Source organism: Lemur catta, chromosome 3, assembly GCF_020740605.2.
Source record: "Lemur catta isolate mLemCat1 chromosome 3, mLemCat1.pri, whole genome shotgun sequence".
Lineage (NCBI taxonomy): Eukaryota > Metazoa > Chordata > Mammalia > Primates > Lemuridae > Lemur > Lemur catta.
In genome coordinates, this window is record NC_059130.1 from 99,122,307 (window position 1) to 99,141,803 (window position 19,497).

The following is a 19,497-nucleotide window of genomic DNA, read 5'->3' on the forward strand; positions in this document are numbered from 1 at the left end:
GGGAAGAGGCGGCGCCGTCCTCTCTGGCTGGCTTGGGATAGTCCTAGTTCTGCCTTTTGGCTCTAATCCTTCTTTGTTGCCCCTCCGCCCCACCTGGGTGATGAAGGTGAGCAGGGGCCCCAGAGGGGGAAATCCAGGAACGTCGCAGCCTTCCAGCCGTCCCCTTGCGGGTCCGAGCCCGGATTCTGAGGGCTAACTGTGTGGTTCTTCCCGTTGCAGTTGCAGCTGCCAGCGCAAGCCAGGCTACCAATATTTGGGATTAGTATCTGGGGGTTCGTTGCCTTTCCCTAGCGTCTGGTGAAGCCAGAATAACACGCTGACTCGGACAGCCCGCTGACGCCCACGGCCCTTGCCGGCGCGGGACTAACAGCGCCCGGGCTGCGTCCCCGCGGTGCCCCGCCCCGCCCCTCCCGCTCGCCAATTGGAGGCTGGAGCGCAGCCCCCAGACCGCTTAAGCCAACCAGAAGCGCCAGAGTGAGACGGAGCCGCTGTCCCCTCCTTCCTCCGGAAAGCGGAAGCGGAAGTGACGTTAGGGGAAGGTGGGGGCAATCATGGTGCCGCTGGGGAGGGGAGAAGCTGCTGCTGCCGCCGTTGCCGGGAGCCGCGGAGGTAAAAGGCTAAACTAGACTTGGTCTGGGCTTGGGACTTGCCGGGGGCGCGGGACTTAGGCTCCCTCCTGAAGCATTTCCCAGTAGAGGACTCGGTCCGGTCACCATAGGGACCCCACCCCTCCTCCGTTTCCATGGGGATGGGTATCCAGCCCCCCTCTCCTGTTTCCATGGAGACCCGGACCCTGCCCCTCTTCGCCGTGCTGGGAGCCCCCCAGCTTGTCTTCGGATTTTTCTGTGTATCCCTGGGCTGGAGGCTATCCCAGAGAGGTTCCTTTTCCTAGCCTTCTCTCAAGGGTGCTGCCTTCGCACTCCTTGTTGGCCTCCCTCAAATATCCTGGTCTTGTTTGTTCCGGACAGTTGGTCTCCGCGTTGCCGCCGATGGTGCCGGGGCAGCCCACTGGGGCCCTCGCTGCTCATATCTCTCCTCTCAGATGTAGCGACATGTGCATCTATGGGGTTGCGTAAGCCAGAGCTAGGGGTCGGGCCGGTTCCTCCCGGATCTAATCCCTTGGCCTGTCTCTGGTAACTACCTCTCTGTCTAGTTGCCCCGCTAGGTAAAGGCTCGCTTTCTAAACCATAATAGAAGAGAAAGATAAAGTGCAAAGCCAGACTGAAAACTGAAAGTATTGTGCTGAGAATTTTAAAATTCTCTGTTATGCCTGTCAAATCCCCATTTGTAGAGCCTGTGTGTTTGCAGGTGAAGGAAGAATCACTATTCCAGAACATGAAAGCTTCAAATTTGGTATTTTTCTCAAGAGAGTGTATCTTTCCAAGAGAGTATGTCATCATGTCTTTCATTCACTTAGCTGACATTTTCTGAATTTGTAGAGTCAGTGTACTAATCTAGAGGCTACAGAAACAAAAATCAGTAAGACTCATTCCCTCCAGACAGAGAGCCCCCTACACTAGCATAGATTCTGGCCAACACCTTATTGTTTTAGGAGATAGATACAGTGATCATCATTAGTTGTGCCTAATTAGGGGTTAGCTTCTCCACCTGGAGTCTGAAACATCTGTTCTAGGAATGAGGGAAAGAATTCACACTTGTTCCTGTACTGTTTTTCAGACATTGTGCTTTATATACATTATCTCTTTTATTCCTCATAACAACCTTGAGAGAACAGGAATTAATAGTCCCACTTTACACGTAAGAAAAATGAAGCACAGAAAAGTTACCTAAGTAGTAAAGAGCAAATCCAGGGTTTGTAGGTACATGACTGCCTCCAAAGCCTTGCTACTTCCACCATAGAGTACACAAGGCCATGTCTTGCCTCATGGTGTGATTTGGGGGATATGTGAATTAGGTTTCCATACTTTAAGATTTACAGCAACTCAGCTTTGAAACAGCCACTGTTCAGTTTGCTCCTTAATTCCCTTTAGGTATTTTGACCAATCTTCAAATTGTTTGACAGTAAGGCACATTTAGAAGGTCTTATGAACTGCTACTTGTTACTTCAGTTTTTGAAAAAAGGCATTGCTTTTCCTTAAAAATGACTTAATGGTTTCAAAATTAAAATAAAAAAAAGTGATTCCCAAGGAAGATGATTTTTCGTTTGCTCTGGCCTACTCTTTAAATAAGACAGAAAATGAGCCCTGAGGTTTCTGAGGAGGTCCGTGGGTCTTGTGGTATGGCTCTAACTCTGGCTTCGTTCTATTGCAGACAAGTCATTACCTTTTCATTTCTCACAATTGGGCTGAGCACAATTGAACCATGGGGGAACACAGTCCAGACAACAACATCATCTACTTTGAGGCAGAGGAAGATGAGCTGACCCCCGATGATAAGATGCTCAGGTTTGTGGATAAAAATGGACTGGTGCCTTCCTCATCTGGAACTGTTTATGATAGGACCACTGTTCTTATTGAGCAGGACTCTGGCACTTTGGAGGATGAAGATGACGATGGACAGTGTGGAGAACACTTGCCTTTTCTAGTAGGGGGTGAAGAGGGCTTTCACCTAATAGATCATGAAGCAATGTCCCAGGGTTATGTGCAACACATTATCTCACCAGATCAGATTCATTTGACAATAAACCCTGGTTCCACGCCCATGCCAAGAAATATCGAAGGTGCAACCCTCACTCTGCAGTCGGAATGCCCAGAAACGAAACGTAAAGAAGTAAGTAAAGCAGTGAGGGAGGGCCCAGTTTGGTTTGGGGCAAGTCCTTACACAACTCTTATTGGCAGTTTTAGCTGGGGAGTAAAAGAGTCCTTGGTGTTATGGCCTATGATAGTTTTACTTCTTGTTTTGTTGTGACTGCTTTCTGGAAATTTTGGTTTGTATAGCCACATTGAAATTTGAGAATACTAAATTATAATTTCTCAAATTTTCTTCCCCAAATCATACATAAAATAGAAATTTCGCAGAAGTAAATCCATGTTTCTGATGCTAAAATATCTCTGGGTTGTATATAAATGATTTGTTTTGGAGATGAACATCTGCTATTACAGAATATGCTTTATTATCTTAGTGAATGATTAATGAATAATAAAAGCTAGCTTTCTTTTATAGGAAATCAGGCAACAGGCAGTAAGTGAGAGCAGGTTATCTAAAATAAGTTTTCATGTTCATCATTTAGCTAATGTGAGTAAGATAATGCATGTCAGGATTCTTTGAAAACTGTAAAGCATTTTACAAATTATACCAGTGGTTATTATTAGCAGAATAAAAGTTACGATTTAAAGATAATGATATCCATTTCTATTACAAATCAATTAGGAAAAAATAGGTCACTGGTAGTTATAATGCCAGGGACTAAATGTAAGGTGTCACCAAACAGAAATAAGGTGAATTATTTAGCCAATTATTTTTCTCTTTTACTCTAATTGAGGTCTTGAAATTGCATATGGCTTGTGCATATGGCTTATTCATGGCATATGGCTTTTCCTTTGCTTGCCTTAGAATCTCAGAGCTAGAAACAGCCTTAGAGAGACCATCCTGTCCTACCTCCCACCCCATGCAGGAATTTCTCTACAGCATCTCTAACATCAATTCATCTGGTGTCCATTCACACACTTCCAGAATGATAAGAGCACAGTGTTTCACAGCTTAGCCCAATACATTTTTTTGGCCAGCTCTGATTGTTAGAAAACTTTTACTTGTATAGAACCAAAATATACCTTTCTGCTGGTGCTGTCCACTGGTTCCAGATCTGCCTTCCTGAGTAACCTTCCCACAGAACAACCCATCAGTCATTTGAAGATAATGGGTTTCTCTTCATCTTCTCTTGTATAGGCTAAACACCTCAATTTACTTAAATATCACTCCTATGACATTTTCCCTAGTCTCTCATCAGCCTGGTCACCTTTGATTGTTTGAATTCCAGTTTTCCAAAGTTCTTTTGAAATCCAGAGTTGAACAGAGTCTCACAGTGTGAGTCACCTAGAACTGAATACTGCATAGCTCTTATCTCTTAATCTGGACACTGTACTACAATTACTATATAACCTATGTTTTATCAACAACAACATCTTATAGCTCGTACTTGGAAATTTCTATAGTAGTGGTTTTCAACTGCAGACAATTTTGCTCCCTCAGGAGACATTTTTGGTTGTCACGCTGGGGAGGTGCTACTGGAATCTAGTGGGTAGAGGCTAAAGATTTTGTTAAAGATTTTACAATGCATAGGACAGCCCCCTACAACAAAGAATTATCTGGCCCAAAATGTCAGTAGTGTTAGGATTGAGAAACCCTGCTCTAGATTATTCTCATATGTGCAGCTGTCAAGTCTTGTGGAATTGAATATGGAAACGTGCATGTAAGCCTTAAAAATACTTCCCTACTAAATTTTATCTTGTTGGTTTCAGCCCAGTATTGGGTTTGCTTGTAAGGGTCCATTGCCATTCAACGAACATAAAGCAACGTGCTGTTATGCTCTGTGGGGGATGCCAGTGACTATGATGGTTTACAATATAGAAGTAGAAATATATTTATACCAGTAACCGTAACATCAGGCACAATGTGATAGATGTGAAGAAGTACAAATACTGACTGCACTGTGAGCACAGAGAAGCTCACCTTTAGCTTCAGTATCAGGGAAGTCTTCATGAAAAAGGTGGCATTTGAGCTGGTCTTAAAGAATGTGGACAATTTAGGAAAAAAGCAGGAGAAGGTCTTTCTGAGAGATGGGAACAAGCATGAACAATGGAATGGAGATGGGGAACACAGGCCATTTTCAGGGAATAGCTAGTTTCCTGGTAGAACAATGGTCTGCACACTTTTTCTGTAAAGGGCTATATAATAAATATTCTAGGCTTTGCAGGCCGTAAGATCTTTTTTGCAGCTACTCAACTCTACTGTTGTAACTCAAAAGCAGCCATAGGCAATACATAAATGAATGACCAAGTCTGTGTTCTGATAAAACTTTATTTTCAAAAACAAGCAGCAGGCTGGATTTGGTCCACTGGCTATAGTGTGCTGACCCTTGGACTAGAACGTAAGGAGTAGTAGGAGATAAGGATGGAAAGATAACAAAGATCCAAACATAGAAGGAAGGCAGTGATAGCATAGTAAGGGTTTTGGACTGTATTCTGGAAATACTGGAAACCATTGAAGGTGCCTGAGCTAAGGACTAACGTGGTTAGAATAGCATTTAGAAAGATTGGTCTGGCAGCAGTGGTAGTTTAGAGGCAGAGGGAAACTGAAGACTTATTGCCCAGTAAGGAGACAGTTGTAGTTTAGATTTGGGGGTTTCATTTAAGTCTGATGAAGGATAGTGGTCTTGTACGTGGAGAGAATCAAGAGCTTTTGTAGAGGTATAACAGAACTTGGTACATGTTACTGGAGTTTGAAGGATGAGCCATGAGTTGGGCATGATTCAGAGGTTTTGAATCATGTTGATTGAAATGATTCATCCATTTTTCCAAGTATGTTGAGTTTCGGCTGTGTTTTAGCACAGCTGATGGATGGAGCTTCAAGTCTAGGTGAAGAGTTAAGTAGTTACAGTTCACTGTGGTTGGTACTTTAACAGATTGCTGTGTGCATGCTGAGGAGAAAGTGGCTGCAAATGGTGATCCTGTTAACAGGAATCAAGAAGACAGTAAAAGGAAAAAGTTTGGTAGGGAAATATATGAGTTTGGCTGGAGTGTATTGAATGTATACTCCTTGGAAAAAAGTAACATGAACAAGTTGAAAGCCTGCTGGAAATGTGCGTCTGAAGTCAAGGAAATGGCTTGTGATTAGAATTGTGGATCCACAAAAGGGCAGTAGTTCAAACTACGGGCAGTTTACTCAAGGGAGAAGTAAGAGTTGGGCTGAGAATTTAAGAATTGGAAAGAGAAAGAGGAACCCAAGAAGATCACAATAGTCAAAGAGATGGGTAGAATGCAGTGTTGTGGAAGCTGAGAAAGAAAAGTGTCCAGAAATCTGAATATTCCTATGTGACCCAGCAGAGGGATTGAGGAGCCAGAGAGAAACCATTGGTTCTGCTAGTTGTGCGAAAGTTCACATCATGAGAAGACCTTCAGGAGAGCACGGGGCGCTGAAGCCAGACTTTGAGTGATGAAGAAGTGAGTGGGTGATGAGGAAACAGGAGGCAGGAAGTGTCAAGTTTGGTGTTTTTCTTTTTTTTAAGTTTGGTAGTTGGACTAAGAAGAAGAGTGATGAGGCAGTAGTAGCTCAAGGGGATTGAGTCAGTTTTTTAGCATAGAAAATTGGAACATGGTTTGGGACCTAAACTTTAGGCCATTTTCAGTTAATGATTACTGTGTGAAAGAGTTTTATGAGATGTTTGGGAAACATTAAGTTAAACCAGGACAGAAGTTTGTTTATTACAGGACTTCTCAGAGCCTTTGGTGTGGTAATAACCTAGAAGGAAGAAAATAAAGTTTTTCAAATGTTTTAAACTTAGGAAACCATTTTGCAAGTCTCATTTGCAGGGATCAGTGTTTTGTGGAACACATTTTGGGAAATGCTGATCTAGGCAGAAGAGGAGATGGTAGGGAGGGGATGATTATGTAATCAGTGATATTAGCTGTCAGTTTCCCACTTTGTACTATTTGCAAATTGGTTTATTCTATTTGCAAGCCTGGTTTGCCATTCATGTCTTCAGGTCATTGATAATCATGTCAAATAGGACAAGGTCAAGGATATTATGAGCACTGTGTTCTGTCTACTGTGGATTTAGCTCACTCTACTTTCCTCCCACCCACATTTTTGCATTCTATTCAAGAGACTTACATGGAAGGCTCTATAAACTATTCTTGAAATCAATAGATTTGGGGTTGGATGGGGATTGAGAAAGAAGCAGCAGCAGCTTTAGTCGTTGAAAATCTTGCCATTCAGGAGGTTTGCCTTCCTGAAGCACCATCTTACCTCAGCTTTTGCTTTGACAATGATTCTATTTTGGCATTTAAATGCATTTAATTGGACTGAAGAGGCCAATGCTTATGACTGTTCGATAACACACTTCATGATCCCTTAACCCTCCCTAACTCCCCTCCCTCCCACCTTTTTAAAATTGGTTTCCTCCTCATCTCCATGCACAGGTGTTACTCTTGAGAAATCAAATCATTTGATAACTAGTTAGTCGTCTTGGCTTCCTAAGCAGCTTATTTTCTGAGTCAGGTTTTAGCCTGAATTTCCTGTTTACCCCTGATTGTTCCATTGTTTCGTATAGTGTGTGTAGTTAGCTTACCTAATTACTTCATTTTTTTTTCCTCATGCTTGTCTTGTGCAAAAGTAAACCAACCAGAACCTTGCCACAGGTACTACTTTTTCCTGCCACAAAGTTGCTGGTCATTTTGACTCTAATTTCACATATCTTATTCTCATACTTGCTATTTTATTATTTTGAGAAATTTCCAATCAAAATATTGTCATGGCTGGGCGTGGTGGCCCACACCTGTGGTCCTAGCTACTTGAGAGGCTGAGGCAGGAGAGTTGCTCAAGCCCAGGAGTAGATTGCAGTGAGCTGTAATAATGCCACTGCACTCTAGCCCAGGTGACAGTGTGAGAACCTGTCTCAAAAAAAAAAAAAAAATAGAAAATTGTCATTCTGCTCAAAAATATTCTTAAGGGTTGTTCCTTTAAGGTCTTTCTACTCCAGGTTTCTAAGCAGCTGTGTTTTCTTTGGCTGGTTCATGCAGTCCATGGTTTCCCAAACTGTCTTGCACCTGTGCCTTTCCAGAGACCCTTCCAGGACCGTGTAGTTGCCCGTTCATCCACCTGTGTCTGAACTACATTGGTGAACATGGTGTATTCTCCATGGCTAACTGACCTTGCAACTTTTATACGGAATAGTTGGCCAAGGAATGTGAAAAATACCTAAGAATCATATACCAAATATGTTCTTTGTGATGCACCAACATACTCCCGTGCACTGACTGGGAAAGAATATCCTAGAAGCACAACTACAATGATGTTTTGTGAATTAGGCTGCTCGGTATATTGCTTCTAGATACATGACAAATGAATTTTGTGGTTAGTGACATTCCAAGAGGAGATTTATATTTTTTAGTATGATAAATTTTAAGTATAAGAATAATGGAAAAAAATGGATTCCAGTGTTTTGGAACCTTTTCAATGTGTCCTTTACTTTGGGAGACCTAGTTCTGATCTCATTCCTTATTATAAACCCCTCAGGCAGTGGGATGATCCACTCAAACAAACCAGAATTTTGCTGACTCTCCCAGAGGAGAGCTACCCACTTTTTAGTCAGTGCATACTGTGATTACATTTCTTTGCAGATCACCTTCTGAACTCCCACAGCTATGTGTGTGAGGCTCTGTAGGAATCCGGAGCAGGCATTGTTTTCCATTTACCACGATATGAAGTCATTTTATCAGTGTGTCCCCCACATGCCTGCATGTGTATTATACACTTCTCCTTAGTCATCAGCATTTCCATCACTCAGGCCTGCTGGCCTGGGATGGTTTTGTGTACATATTGGTGTTCAAACTTGGTGCTATAGGATTTATAGGTCTCAAGTTCACGTTTTACATAGGTTGTACATGTTGGGTATTGCTAAAATTTTGGTGTTGTAGGACATTGGCAAAGAACCTGAATTTTAATGTTTTTCCCTCTTCTTATCTAAATCAAGCTTATTTCTTGATGTTTCTTCTCTGATCTACAAAAGAATAGTTTTAACCTAGGTTCCATCTTTGTTCTCGTATATACTAGTATATACTTTGTATATACTCATATGCTACTCATATATACTAAGTATATACTTGGTTCTGGTGTATACTTTGTTCTGGTATATACTGTGGCCTTGGGCAAGCTGCTCTGTTTCCTCTTTTGTAAAATTGAAATAAAAATATCCCATTGCATTTTGTGAAGATTAAATGAGATTTACTCATATACAAATATATACAGTATAGGCATAAAATGTTTAACATAGTGTCTGATATATCATGGTCGTTCAGTGAATGTTCATGTCCTTTTTGTTCCTCATAGACCTCCGTGGCTCTTGAAGGAGGTAAGGAGGTAATCTCCAGGTTAAGAAGAGGTTAAAATGTTCTTTTGTTAGGAACTCTTTGGGAAGCATTTTTGCCTCAAGACAAGGTTATAAATTGTGATTAGGTTCCAGGATGGCCTAGGGAAGTCTTGGTAACCCCTTTTTTTAAGTAAGTGAACTGTCCTATTAATAGCACTGTGGAATGTAGACCACCATTTATAACCATGTTTTAAAATGAGAACCTGTTCATAGACCCCTGTAGGGGTTCTGTGAATACTGCTCTTGCCATACGTAATCTTCTGCTCTTATACTCAGCTTCCATTGATTTCCTTAGTCCCAGGCCACTGAAAGTTATTTCCATGGTGGGTATCTGGGGTACCAAGCAGAGCTGAGGGCTCTAAAAACTACAGAATGAGGACTCTTATCCTGTTGGCAGTGGTGGTAGAGAGAGGGTGAGACAGCTAGCATCTGTTGAGTACCTGCTATGTACCAGTCACTGTGTTATGTGCTTTGATAAAGTTTTATGGCCAGGCACAGTGGCTCACGCCTGTAATCCCAGCACTTTGCATGGGCCGAGGTGGGAGGATCTCTTGAGCCTAGGAGTTTGAGACTAGCCTGGGCAACATGCTGAGATCCTGTCTCTACAAAAAAATATAAATAAATCATACAGTTTTGTATTTACTTTTCTTAATAATCTTATAAAATAGGTACTATTAGCCCCCATTTTACAGATGAAAAACCAAGGCTTAGAAACACACAAGTAGCAAGTCATAGAACTAGGATTTGAGCTGAGGACTTTCTGGATGCCAAAGCCCATGCTTTCCATCACAGCACACACTTGCAAAGATGAGAGACTCAGACACTGAGACCTGTTGGCTGTGAAAAGGGCTGAGAAACAAAGGGGCAACAGCATGGCATCAGCTCTGTAAGGGTAAAGGATTGAGGTATGGGGAAGCTATATGAACTCAGCTCTGGTGGTGGGGCTTGGGACATGTGTTGAAGAAACAGGGTCCGTTCAGAGTTCGTAAGTTTCTTCCTTGAGCTTTTTGGCTGCCCATTCTGGAGGAGGAGAAATGAGATCTGTGCCAGATGGGGAATAAGAGTCAGACTCGGGGAGAAGGATGCAATGTGCCTAGTGATGGAGAGGAAAGAGCAATTTCTACACCCGGAACAGTCAGTTCAATCATTTAAGTATAGGAATGTTACGTGCTAGGTGCTCAGTGTCAGAGACTCCCTTTCCTTATGGTGTAAGAGGCTGTAAATGTGTATGAAATCTAGTTCTCAGTTTCACTTTCTTTTCCTCCAGGAGAAACCCAGCCTTTTTTTCATTTTTCTAATTTTTTAAAGCTTTTGTCTCCTGGAGTTCCAGTGTTTAATTTTCTCACTTTTGCTTATCTCATTCACCTTTCTTTTTTCTTTGATTCTGTTGACTTAACAGAGTGATCATCTTTGTTAAATATTTCTCTCATCTAGAACTGCTCAGAGCACTTTATAAATCCACATCAGTTCTCAGAAAGCTCATGCTTCATGCCATTTCCTAGCATTAGACTCCATCCCTGCTGAACCTAACTTGCGCTCCCTCTGTGCTCCTTAGCGTGGTAATAGGCAACTGTCTGATGCCACACAGGAAAATTAAAGTCATGTTTAGAGTCTGAAGCTCTTTTGGAGAAACAAGTTTTCTTTATTGTCCAATGGAATCTTCGGTGACATTATGTTTATATTACAGATACTATGATTCTTTTTCTTTTTTTAAGAGATGGAGTTCTCACTATGTTGCCCAGCCTGGAATGCAGTGGCTATTCACAGGCATGATCATAGATCATAGTGCACTCACTGCAGCCTAGAACTCCTGGGCTCAAGTGATCCTCCCACCTCAGCCACTATGCTCCGCTCTCATTCATTTTGATAAGTAAAATAATTATGTGTCACATCTCCCTCATGTCTTTAAATTCAGGTTGGGCATCGCCTCCTTCAGGAAGCCTTTGTTAGTTATCCCACGTTTAAGTTAGATGCTTCTTTTATATATTCTCTTAGTGTGCTGAGCATCTATTATCGGTATAACTTCTCAAACCATATTGTTTTCATCTGTTTGATTCTCCTTTTGATTTTGAGCTCCTTGAGAACAGGGGCAATTTTTTAGTATTCCTAGCACTTGGGGACAGTATAATTCCTGGAATATAATTTTTTGACTGTATGAATGATAAAACTTAATTGTATTTAAATGTACCAAATGTTGCAATACCTCCTTTATGTAACCATGAAAAGCTACGTGATTTTTGCAACTTCCTGTTCTGATCCAGTTTAAGGAGGTTTAGTTTTCCCTTTTTGTGAAATTTGGTACTATTTTAAAATGATTCTGAAAGACACAGAATAGTGACTTTTACTTACTGTCTCTGTCCAAATGAGGCGAGAGATTACTCATTTATTTGGTGTATTATGGGGGGAGCAGGCATTTGCTTTAAAAGTTAACTGTCTCCCTGACTTTTAAATACAAATACTTTCCCCAATCTGTATCCTCTCCTAACTTTCTATTCTCTCTTTCTCTCTCTGTTCTCAGCCAGGTTTCATGAAAGTGTAGTTGATATTCATTGTCTCACATTCTGACTTCTGTGTCTGCCACTCCAATGAAGCTAAACATGCTGGGGCAGTTATGACCTTGTGAAGTTGGCTAAATCCAAGAAATACTTTGTCAGTCATCTCTGCTACATTTGACCTAGTTGACCATCCTCCTTGAAACTCTATTCCTTTGTCACTTGTAGTCCTTGTCACTACCCTGTCAGCATTAAGTCCCACTGGTTTTGTTGGTTCGTTTATTCATTCAAAAAAATATGAATTGAAGGCTGGGCACAGTGGATCATGTCTGTAATCTTAGCACTCTGGGAGGCCAGGGCAGGAGGATTGCTTGAGGCCAGGGGTTTGAGACCAGCCTGGACAACATAGTGAGACTTTGTAGAAAAAAATTATAAAATTAGCTAAGTGCAGTGCTGCATGCCTGTAATCCTGTTTGGGAGGCTGAGGCAGGAGGATCACTTGAGCCTAGGAGTTGAGGTTGCGGTGAGCTATGATGACACCACTGCACTCTAGCCCGGGCAACAGAACAAGACCGTGTCTCAAAAAAACAACGTGTGAATCGAGTGCTACTTCTCCACCACACTATACCGGAGGTTGGCAGTGAACAAGATAAACATGGTCCCTGCTCTCATGGAGCTTACAGTCTAGCTGGGAAGTGGCTGTTCATTCATTTAATTCAACAAATATTTATTTAGTGCCTGGTGTTTTCCAGACACTGCTGTGCCTAGCAACCAAAGATAATGATACAAATTGTTTAATCTTATAATTATTGCATCTTAATTGTATCATGTGCTTTGTAGAAGTGAGGATCAGTCAGGGAAGAGTTCCTTGAGGAAAGAATAATTAGTGAAAGCTTGACTTGTCCAAGTAAAAAAAAAACCTAGATGGGAGGAGGGATTGGCAGGGCAGGGAGACAGGAGGGGTAGTTAATTATTCATTGCAGTAACTTATAAAGTTATTAACTACTGTAGCATCTTAAGAATGAAATTCTGTCCTTACCATCGGCCACTGTTGTGAGCTTTGTGATTGAGATGTGCATCCAACCCACAGAGCAGCAGGAAAAAGAGAAAAATTTTAAAAAAATTAAAACTAAAGAAAAGAAAAAAAAAAAAAAAGACATGCAGACTGCTTTATTGCAGCATCCACAGTCCCAGTTCCCCTTGCTGGTGAGTTATTATTTTGAAATCTCTATCTGGCAGCACCAAAGAGATTTTTAGTCTTCATAGTAGGTCAGGGTACATGTATGAGAGGATAATTGACACTATAAACTAAGTGTCAAATAAATGGTATAGTTAAATAATATTGGCATTCAGAGAAGAACACTGTCATGTAGACATAGAATGATCATGGAGGATCTTGGAAATAATGAGGCTTCAATTAAAGGAAGAGAAAGACTCAGAAGAGCAGAGAAGAAAGGCATTTCCCGTAGAGAGAAAGGAGAGAGCAAAGGCAGGGAAGTGGGAATTCAGTGTTGCAACTGGGTAAGAGTGTATTGTTGCCCATAGGCCTAGGCAGAGCCTTCTGTTTGGCTGATTACCAAGTAATGTGATAGAAGACAAAAGAGGTCCTGGGAAGATCCTTGTGTATCAAGCTAAGGAGTTGGTGCTTTATCATTTGAGTGGATGTGGCATGTGTAGAACACTGTTTTAGAATTAATCTGGCAACGAATGACTTTAAAACTAGATGCTGAGACTTGAAAAGAATGCCTGGACTAGTGGTTCAGTAATTCAGTTTAACAAATATTTATGGAGTGCCTCCTGTGTGGCAGTGGGAAGAGTAAGGAATGAATGAGTGAGAGAGTACTTGCCTAAGGAACCTAAAGATTTGTGCAAGATCATATTGGGGATTGGACAGATGAGAGAGGGAAGGAATGGGAGGGGAAGATGGCAGGAGTCAGGGCCCTTCCCCACCCCACCCGCACAGGTATTAGGGGTCAGCAAACTATGGCCCTTACGCCAAATCCATCTAGATGCTTGTTTTTCTACAGCCCTTGAGCTAAAGAATGGGTTCTTTTTTGTATATTTTTAATGATTTTTTAAAAATCAAAAGAAGAATATTTCATGACATGTGAAATTTGAATTTCAAGGTCCATAAATAAAGTTTTTTTTTTTTTGTAACAGAGCCTTGCTGGTTCATTTATGTATTGTCTGTGGCTGCTTTAACATGCAACAGCTGAGGGGAGTAGTGACAGAGACTGTGAGGCCCACAAAGCCTAAAATATTTACTGTTTGGTCCTTTACAAAAAACTTTGTTTATCCATGAGTCACACTCATCCTCATCTCAGTTTTCTTTTCTGAAATTGATTGTCTCCTATCTGAGGCTTTTCTCCCACTCCCAGGCTTTTAAATATCTTTCTTTTTATGTTCTTCCCGACATCCTCAACTTTTCTTTCTTCTAGGAATTTTTTTTTTTTAGACAGAGTCTCAGTCTATTGCCCAGACTAGAGTGCCATGGCATCAGCCTAGCTCACAGCAACATCAAACTCCTGGGCTCAAGCAATTCTTCTGCCTCAACCTCCTGAGTAGCTGGGACTACAGGCATGCACCACCATGCCCAGCTAATTTTTTCTATATATTTTTTAGTTGTCTGGCTAATTTCTTTCTATTTTTAATAGAGACGGAGTCTCGCTCTTACTCATGCTGATCTCAAACTCCTGACCTCGAGCAATGCTCCCACCTCAGCCTCCCAGAATGCTGGGATTACAGGTGTGAGCCACCGCACCCAGCCCACTTCCAGGAATTTTCTCCCTCCAAATATACCCAAGAACTAGCCTATTTTAAAAGAAAAAAAAACTCATCAATTCAGAAGTCCACTTGTGCTGCTCTTTCATCTCATCTCTACCTCCACTTCACCTTGCATTTATTCACCTTAATCCAGACCTTGACCCCAGCAGTCCCCTGAAACTGGTCTTGCTAAGTCATTAATGAATCCTTAGTGGCTGGATCCAGTCATTTCCCCAGTCCTTATCTTCCTTGTTTTCTCTGACATTAACATTTTGATCATTCTCTTTCCCTTAAGACCCTTTTTCTTTTTCTCTTCTTTTCTTTTCTTTTCTTTTTCCTTTCCTTTCCTTTCCTTTCCTTTCCTTTCCTTTCCTCTCCTTTCCTTTCCTTCCCTTTCTTTCTCTTCCCTCCCCTCCCCTCCCCTCCTCTCCCCTTCCCTTCCCTTCCCTTCCCTTCCCTTCCCTTCCCTTCCTTCCCTTTCTTTTTTCTTTCAAGACAGAGTCTTGTACTGTCACCCCAGCTAGAGTGCAGTAGCGTCATCATAGCTCACTATAACCTCAAACCCCTGGGCTCAAGCAGTCCTCCTGCCTCAGCCTTCCAGAGGGGTAGGATTGGATTACAGGCATGAGCCACCATGCCCCAACCTTGAGACCCTTTTTCTTTTGGCTTCTATGACATCATTCTTCTTAGCTTCTCTTCCTGCTTCTCCCGCCCTTTTTCCCACTCAAGGGCTTTTCTTCTTTTTCCAGTACCTTAAATGTTGGTGATTTTTAGGGGGTTATCCTTTGTCCTTTTATAAGAGCTATTATTTTATTGAATACCTACTATGTATTCACTATATTAAAACGCTTTACACAAATTATTCCTAGTCATTGCAATAACCCTAAAAGGATAGATTTTGTTTCCTTCATGTTATAAACAAGGAAATTGAGGCTTAGTGAGTTTAAGTAATTTTCCTAAGGTTACATAATAAGTGGCAGAGCTGGGACTTGAACCTGATCTTTCTTAAGTATACAAGTAAAGTCAGCTATTATCTGGGCACCAAAGGCTTCTGCCAGAGACTTTCTTTTTAGCTTTCAGACTATGTGACCAACTGTCTCCTAAACATTTCCACCTGGAAGTCCTAGCAGCACCTCAGCCCAACTATCATCTCACCCCTACCCCCATCCAGCCCCAGATTGGTAGTGTGACCCTCTGTCTATTCATCCAGGCCCTAATCTTGGGGGTTGATCTTAGCTTTGCTGCTTTTCCACCCCTCCCACTCCTCAGCACCCAGTTGTCACCACAACCAGTCATTCCTTTCCCCTTGAGTTCTCTGAAATTCATCTCATGATGTCCACTGTCACTTCCCTTGTTCAGAATCTTTTCTTCTCTCTCCTGGACAGTTATCCCTCTTCCCTTAATTTCTGTCTCTTCTACTCTCTAACCTTCCAGTACATCCTCTACAAGGCTACCAGACTGATCTCTCCTAAACACCAAATGTGATTGTGTTGCTATCTTGGTTAAAACCTGTCAGTGGCTCCCATTGTCCTAATCCTCTACTCCATAGTGTAACTAAGGAGGTGTTACCTTATTTTTCTATACTCTTCTCCTTCCAATCTCTCACATACTGCAGACATTTGTGGTTTACTCTACCACAACTTTTATTATTCATCTCTCCATGCAGTTCCTATACTATTCCTCTTTTCTGGAATGCCCTTTTCTTCCTGGTTTGCCTGAAGAGCACCTTTTCAGCTCATCCCTAAAAAATAAACAAGCAGAAAACATAGACCCTGTCTCAAAATAAATACATAAATAAATAATAAAAAAGGGAAAAAAAGCTAAAGTAGATAATACTAGCACCTTGATATGTATTGCATCAAATGATTTACAAAATATTTTCACAAATGCTTTATCTCACTTTGTCCCACCCAAAAGCACTGTGAGAGAGGCAGAGCAGGCATTAATATTTGCATTTTAGAAATCAAGAACTTGAAGCTCAAAGAAGTGAAGTGATTTGCTCAAAGTCTCAAACAATAACCTAATTCAACATAAGAATAATGTTGAACATAAGTGCCAGAATTCAATCTTCTGCTGCCAAATCTGATGCTACTTCCACTGCGTCAGTACAGGTATGGGAAGGTTTGGGAGAGACAAGTTTTGGAGTACACCTACTTTAGAGATCAAGCGAAAGGAGCGTCTCAGAGAAGGAGACAGAGTGCCCCAAGTCATGACTGTGTTATGAAGGACATGTTTTCAGAAGGGGAGGGTATCATCACAGATACCTTTGGACATAGTCAAGGAAAGTAGGGAAGGATGAAAGAGTTTGAACATCAGAAAGTTTAAGAGAATAATTTTATATAGTGAAGCCACCTTGCCAGGTGGTTAAGAAATACATGGGCATTGAGGGAAATGGAGGCACACCTATTGACTACTCTTTAAAGATGTTTGGTAATGAAAGGAAACAAAAAGGCTGATAGTTTGAGAAATGTCATACCACCGAATATTCCAAGAAATTCACAGTACATTGTTGTCATTTTGAAGACTTGAAAATATGCAGTGGAAACTATCTATGGAAACACTGTTTGATGATTAAGTATATAAATTTCAGGATGTTTTAGACTCAATTTAACATTGGTCATTTCTAATATGGTTATAGTACCAGAGGGCAAGGTGTTTAATCATGTCTTAAAACAAAGTTAAGATTGTATTTGAATACAGTTAACTGTAACAGTATATGTCCACCTTTCAGTGATAGATATATATTAGAACCTGAAAATACCCTTATGTTCATTTTGAATTTTCATTTACATACAAGCTTATCTCTTCCTCATTATGTGTTGTCCAGGTGTGATTTGATCAACAGGAAGTTTCCCCACTTTGCTATTAGAGATTGTTTTCTGTGTTTAGGGTGAGAACACATGTGTATTATCCACATCTCCTGGACACTGAGCTTGGAGGGGTTGGAGGTAGGGAGTTAAGCCTTGAGCAGCTCTTTTGTCTTATTGATGAGGTGTCCTTTGTCTGCCAGGTAAAGCGGTACCAGTGCACCTTTGAGGGCTGTCCCCGCACCTACAGCACAGCAGGCAACCTGCGTACCCACCAGAAGACTCACCGAGGAGAGTACACCTTTGTCTGTAATCAGGAGGGCTGTGGCAAGGCCTTCCTTACCTCTTACAGCCTCAGGATCCACGTGCGAGTGCACACGAAGGAGAAGCCATTTGAGTGTGACGTGCAGGGCTGTGAGAAGGCATTCAACACACTGTACAGGTTGGCCTCTTCACTGCTCTGCCAACCTCTGACTCTGACCTTGTCGTGACTGCAAAGCTCTTTCTTCTTGCACAGGAGAGAGATTCACTTTCAGAACTTCAAAGAGCATAGATGTGCTCAACTATTTAAATGCATTAAAGGAACTTGTTTCTTAAAGGTGGACTTGTCTTGGATGAGTTAGAAGTGACAGTACATCTGTGTTTAGATTTGCATCTCAGGGAGTACATTCTGGCCTGGGCATTTTAGTGGGGGTTTGGCATAGAGTAGTATCTCCCTTCACCTCAGGATCTTCATACTAAAGCTTTTGTAATTTCCTTTCCTAACCTCACCTTGAAGATAACTTTTTGCTACCCTGAGAAATGGAGAGTGGCCCACTCAATAGCCATTTCTCTTTTCCACATTTGTATTAGGAGTCTTTTATATTAGTCTTCAGTATTGGGTGTAAAATAACAGAAATAATAATAGCTAACATTTAGAAAGTGTGGGCAGGCACAATTCTAAGTGCTAATCCTCACAGTGACTGATAATTAAATGGAAGCACAGAGAGATTCTGTAACTGGCGCAAGGTACCCCATCCAAGCAGGATGTGCGGCCAGGTTTTGAATCCTAGTCAGTCTGTCCTCAGAGTGATACCCACCCCACCGTGCTATTTACTTCTTGGAATTTCTTTGAATTCCGAGAAAATTTTGGATGCTAATAAGTTACAGATACGGAATTCTTATGCACTTGATCCTGAAGCACATTAGGCTGGCGTGGGGAGCTGTGTGGTACTTTTTGACAAACGGGATTTTTCTGGGATGTTTTGCAGGCTGAAAGCACATAAGAGGCTTCACACGGGGAAAACGTTTAACTGTGAATCTGAAGGCTGCAGCAAATACTTCACCACACTCAGTGATCTGAGGAAGCACATTCGAACCCATACAGGAGAAAAGCCATTTCGGTACATCTTACTGTTTTCTATTTATTCCTGACCCAGGTTTCAGCTGGGTGTCTTGATATACTCTGAAATTTTTCAAAGGAGAAAGAAAACTCCCTTCACTAGTTTTTTCTTTGGTGGTATTGGCTCAGGGTAGCCATAACCAATTGCTGCAGTTAGAGGAGTGCTGATGGATTCCAGGAGCGTCCTTACTATGCAGATGATGACCTTTCTGCCTCATTTTTTCCCTTTATTTTCAAGAAGAATTTGTTGAAACTCGTATATGTGGTAGGTACTTCTGTTAGTGCTAGAGAAATACTCAGAAGCAGGCTCTCATCTCGAGAACCTTAGTCTGGTGGGAAAGAACCACAAGTTAGTAGTATCTGAGGCTGCGAGATGCCCAAAGTGCCCTGAGCACAGAGAAGGGATACCTACCTAAGAATGGAGGTGGGGAGGGGAAGAGGAGACAAAAGGGAAAATGAGGGTAGGAATGCTTAAGTTAGTGGTGCAGGTATTTTATATTGTTACTTGTTCAGTTGTTGTTTTGTAATATCTCATGTGCATATACACAAACATATAAAAACATCCCATTTTTATTTATATATGTCAACATGCATACATACGTATCTAATACGTATACTATAAGCTTGAAGGACGGACTTGTATCATCTTTCTTCTTTGCTCATAGCATTAGAGCATGGCTCTGGGCATTCAGTAGGTGTTCAAAAACAGCTTTGGGGCCGGGTGCGGTGGCTCACGCCTATAATCCTAGCCCTCTGGGAGGCCGAGGCTGATGGATCGCTCGAGGTCAGGAGTTCGAGACCAGCCTGAGCGAGACCCCGTCTCTACTAAAAATAGAAAGAAATTATCTGGACAACTAAAAATATATATAGAAAAAATTAGCTGGGCATGGTGGCACATGCCTGTAGTCCCAGCTACTCGGGAGGCTGAGGCAGTAGGATCGCTTAAGCCCAGGAGTTTGAGGTTGCTGTGAGCTAGGCTGACGCCACGGCACTCACTCTAGCCCGGGC

General features: G+C 41.8%; 1 protein-coding gene across 2 annotated transcripts in view; it reads left to right on the top strand.

Moving 5' to 3' along the window:
* The first annotated feature begins 456 nt into the window (after positions 1 to 456).
* The window catches only part of MTF1 (metal regulatory transcription factor 1), a 42,358-nt gene continuing 23,317 nt past the window's right edge, over positions 457 to 19,497 (top strand). For both annotated transcript variants that reach the window (XM_045548222.1, XM_045548223.1), the window contains exons 1-4: positions 457 to 609; positions 2,272 to 2,730; positions 17,312 to 17,550; positions 18,359 to 18,490. In XM_045548222.1, the coding sequence (XP_045404178.1) occupies positions 2,323 to 2,730; positions 17,312 to 17,550; positions 18,359 to 18,490 (779 nt within the window). In that variant the 5' untranslated portion in view covers positions 457 to 609; positions 2,272 to 2,322. The remainder of the gene's footprint in view (positions 610 to 2,271; positions 2,731 to 17,311; positions 17,551 to 18,358; positions 18,491 to 19,497) is intronic.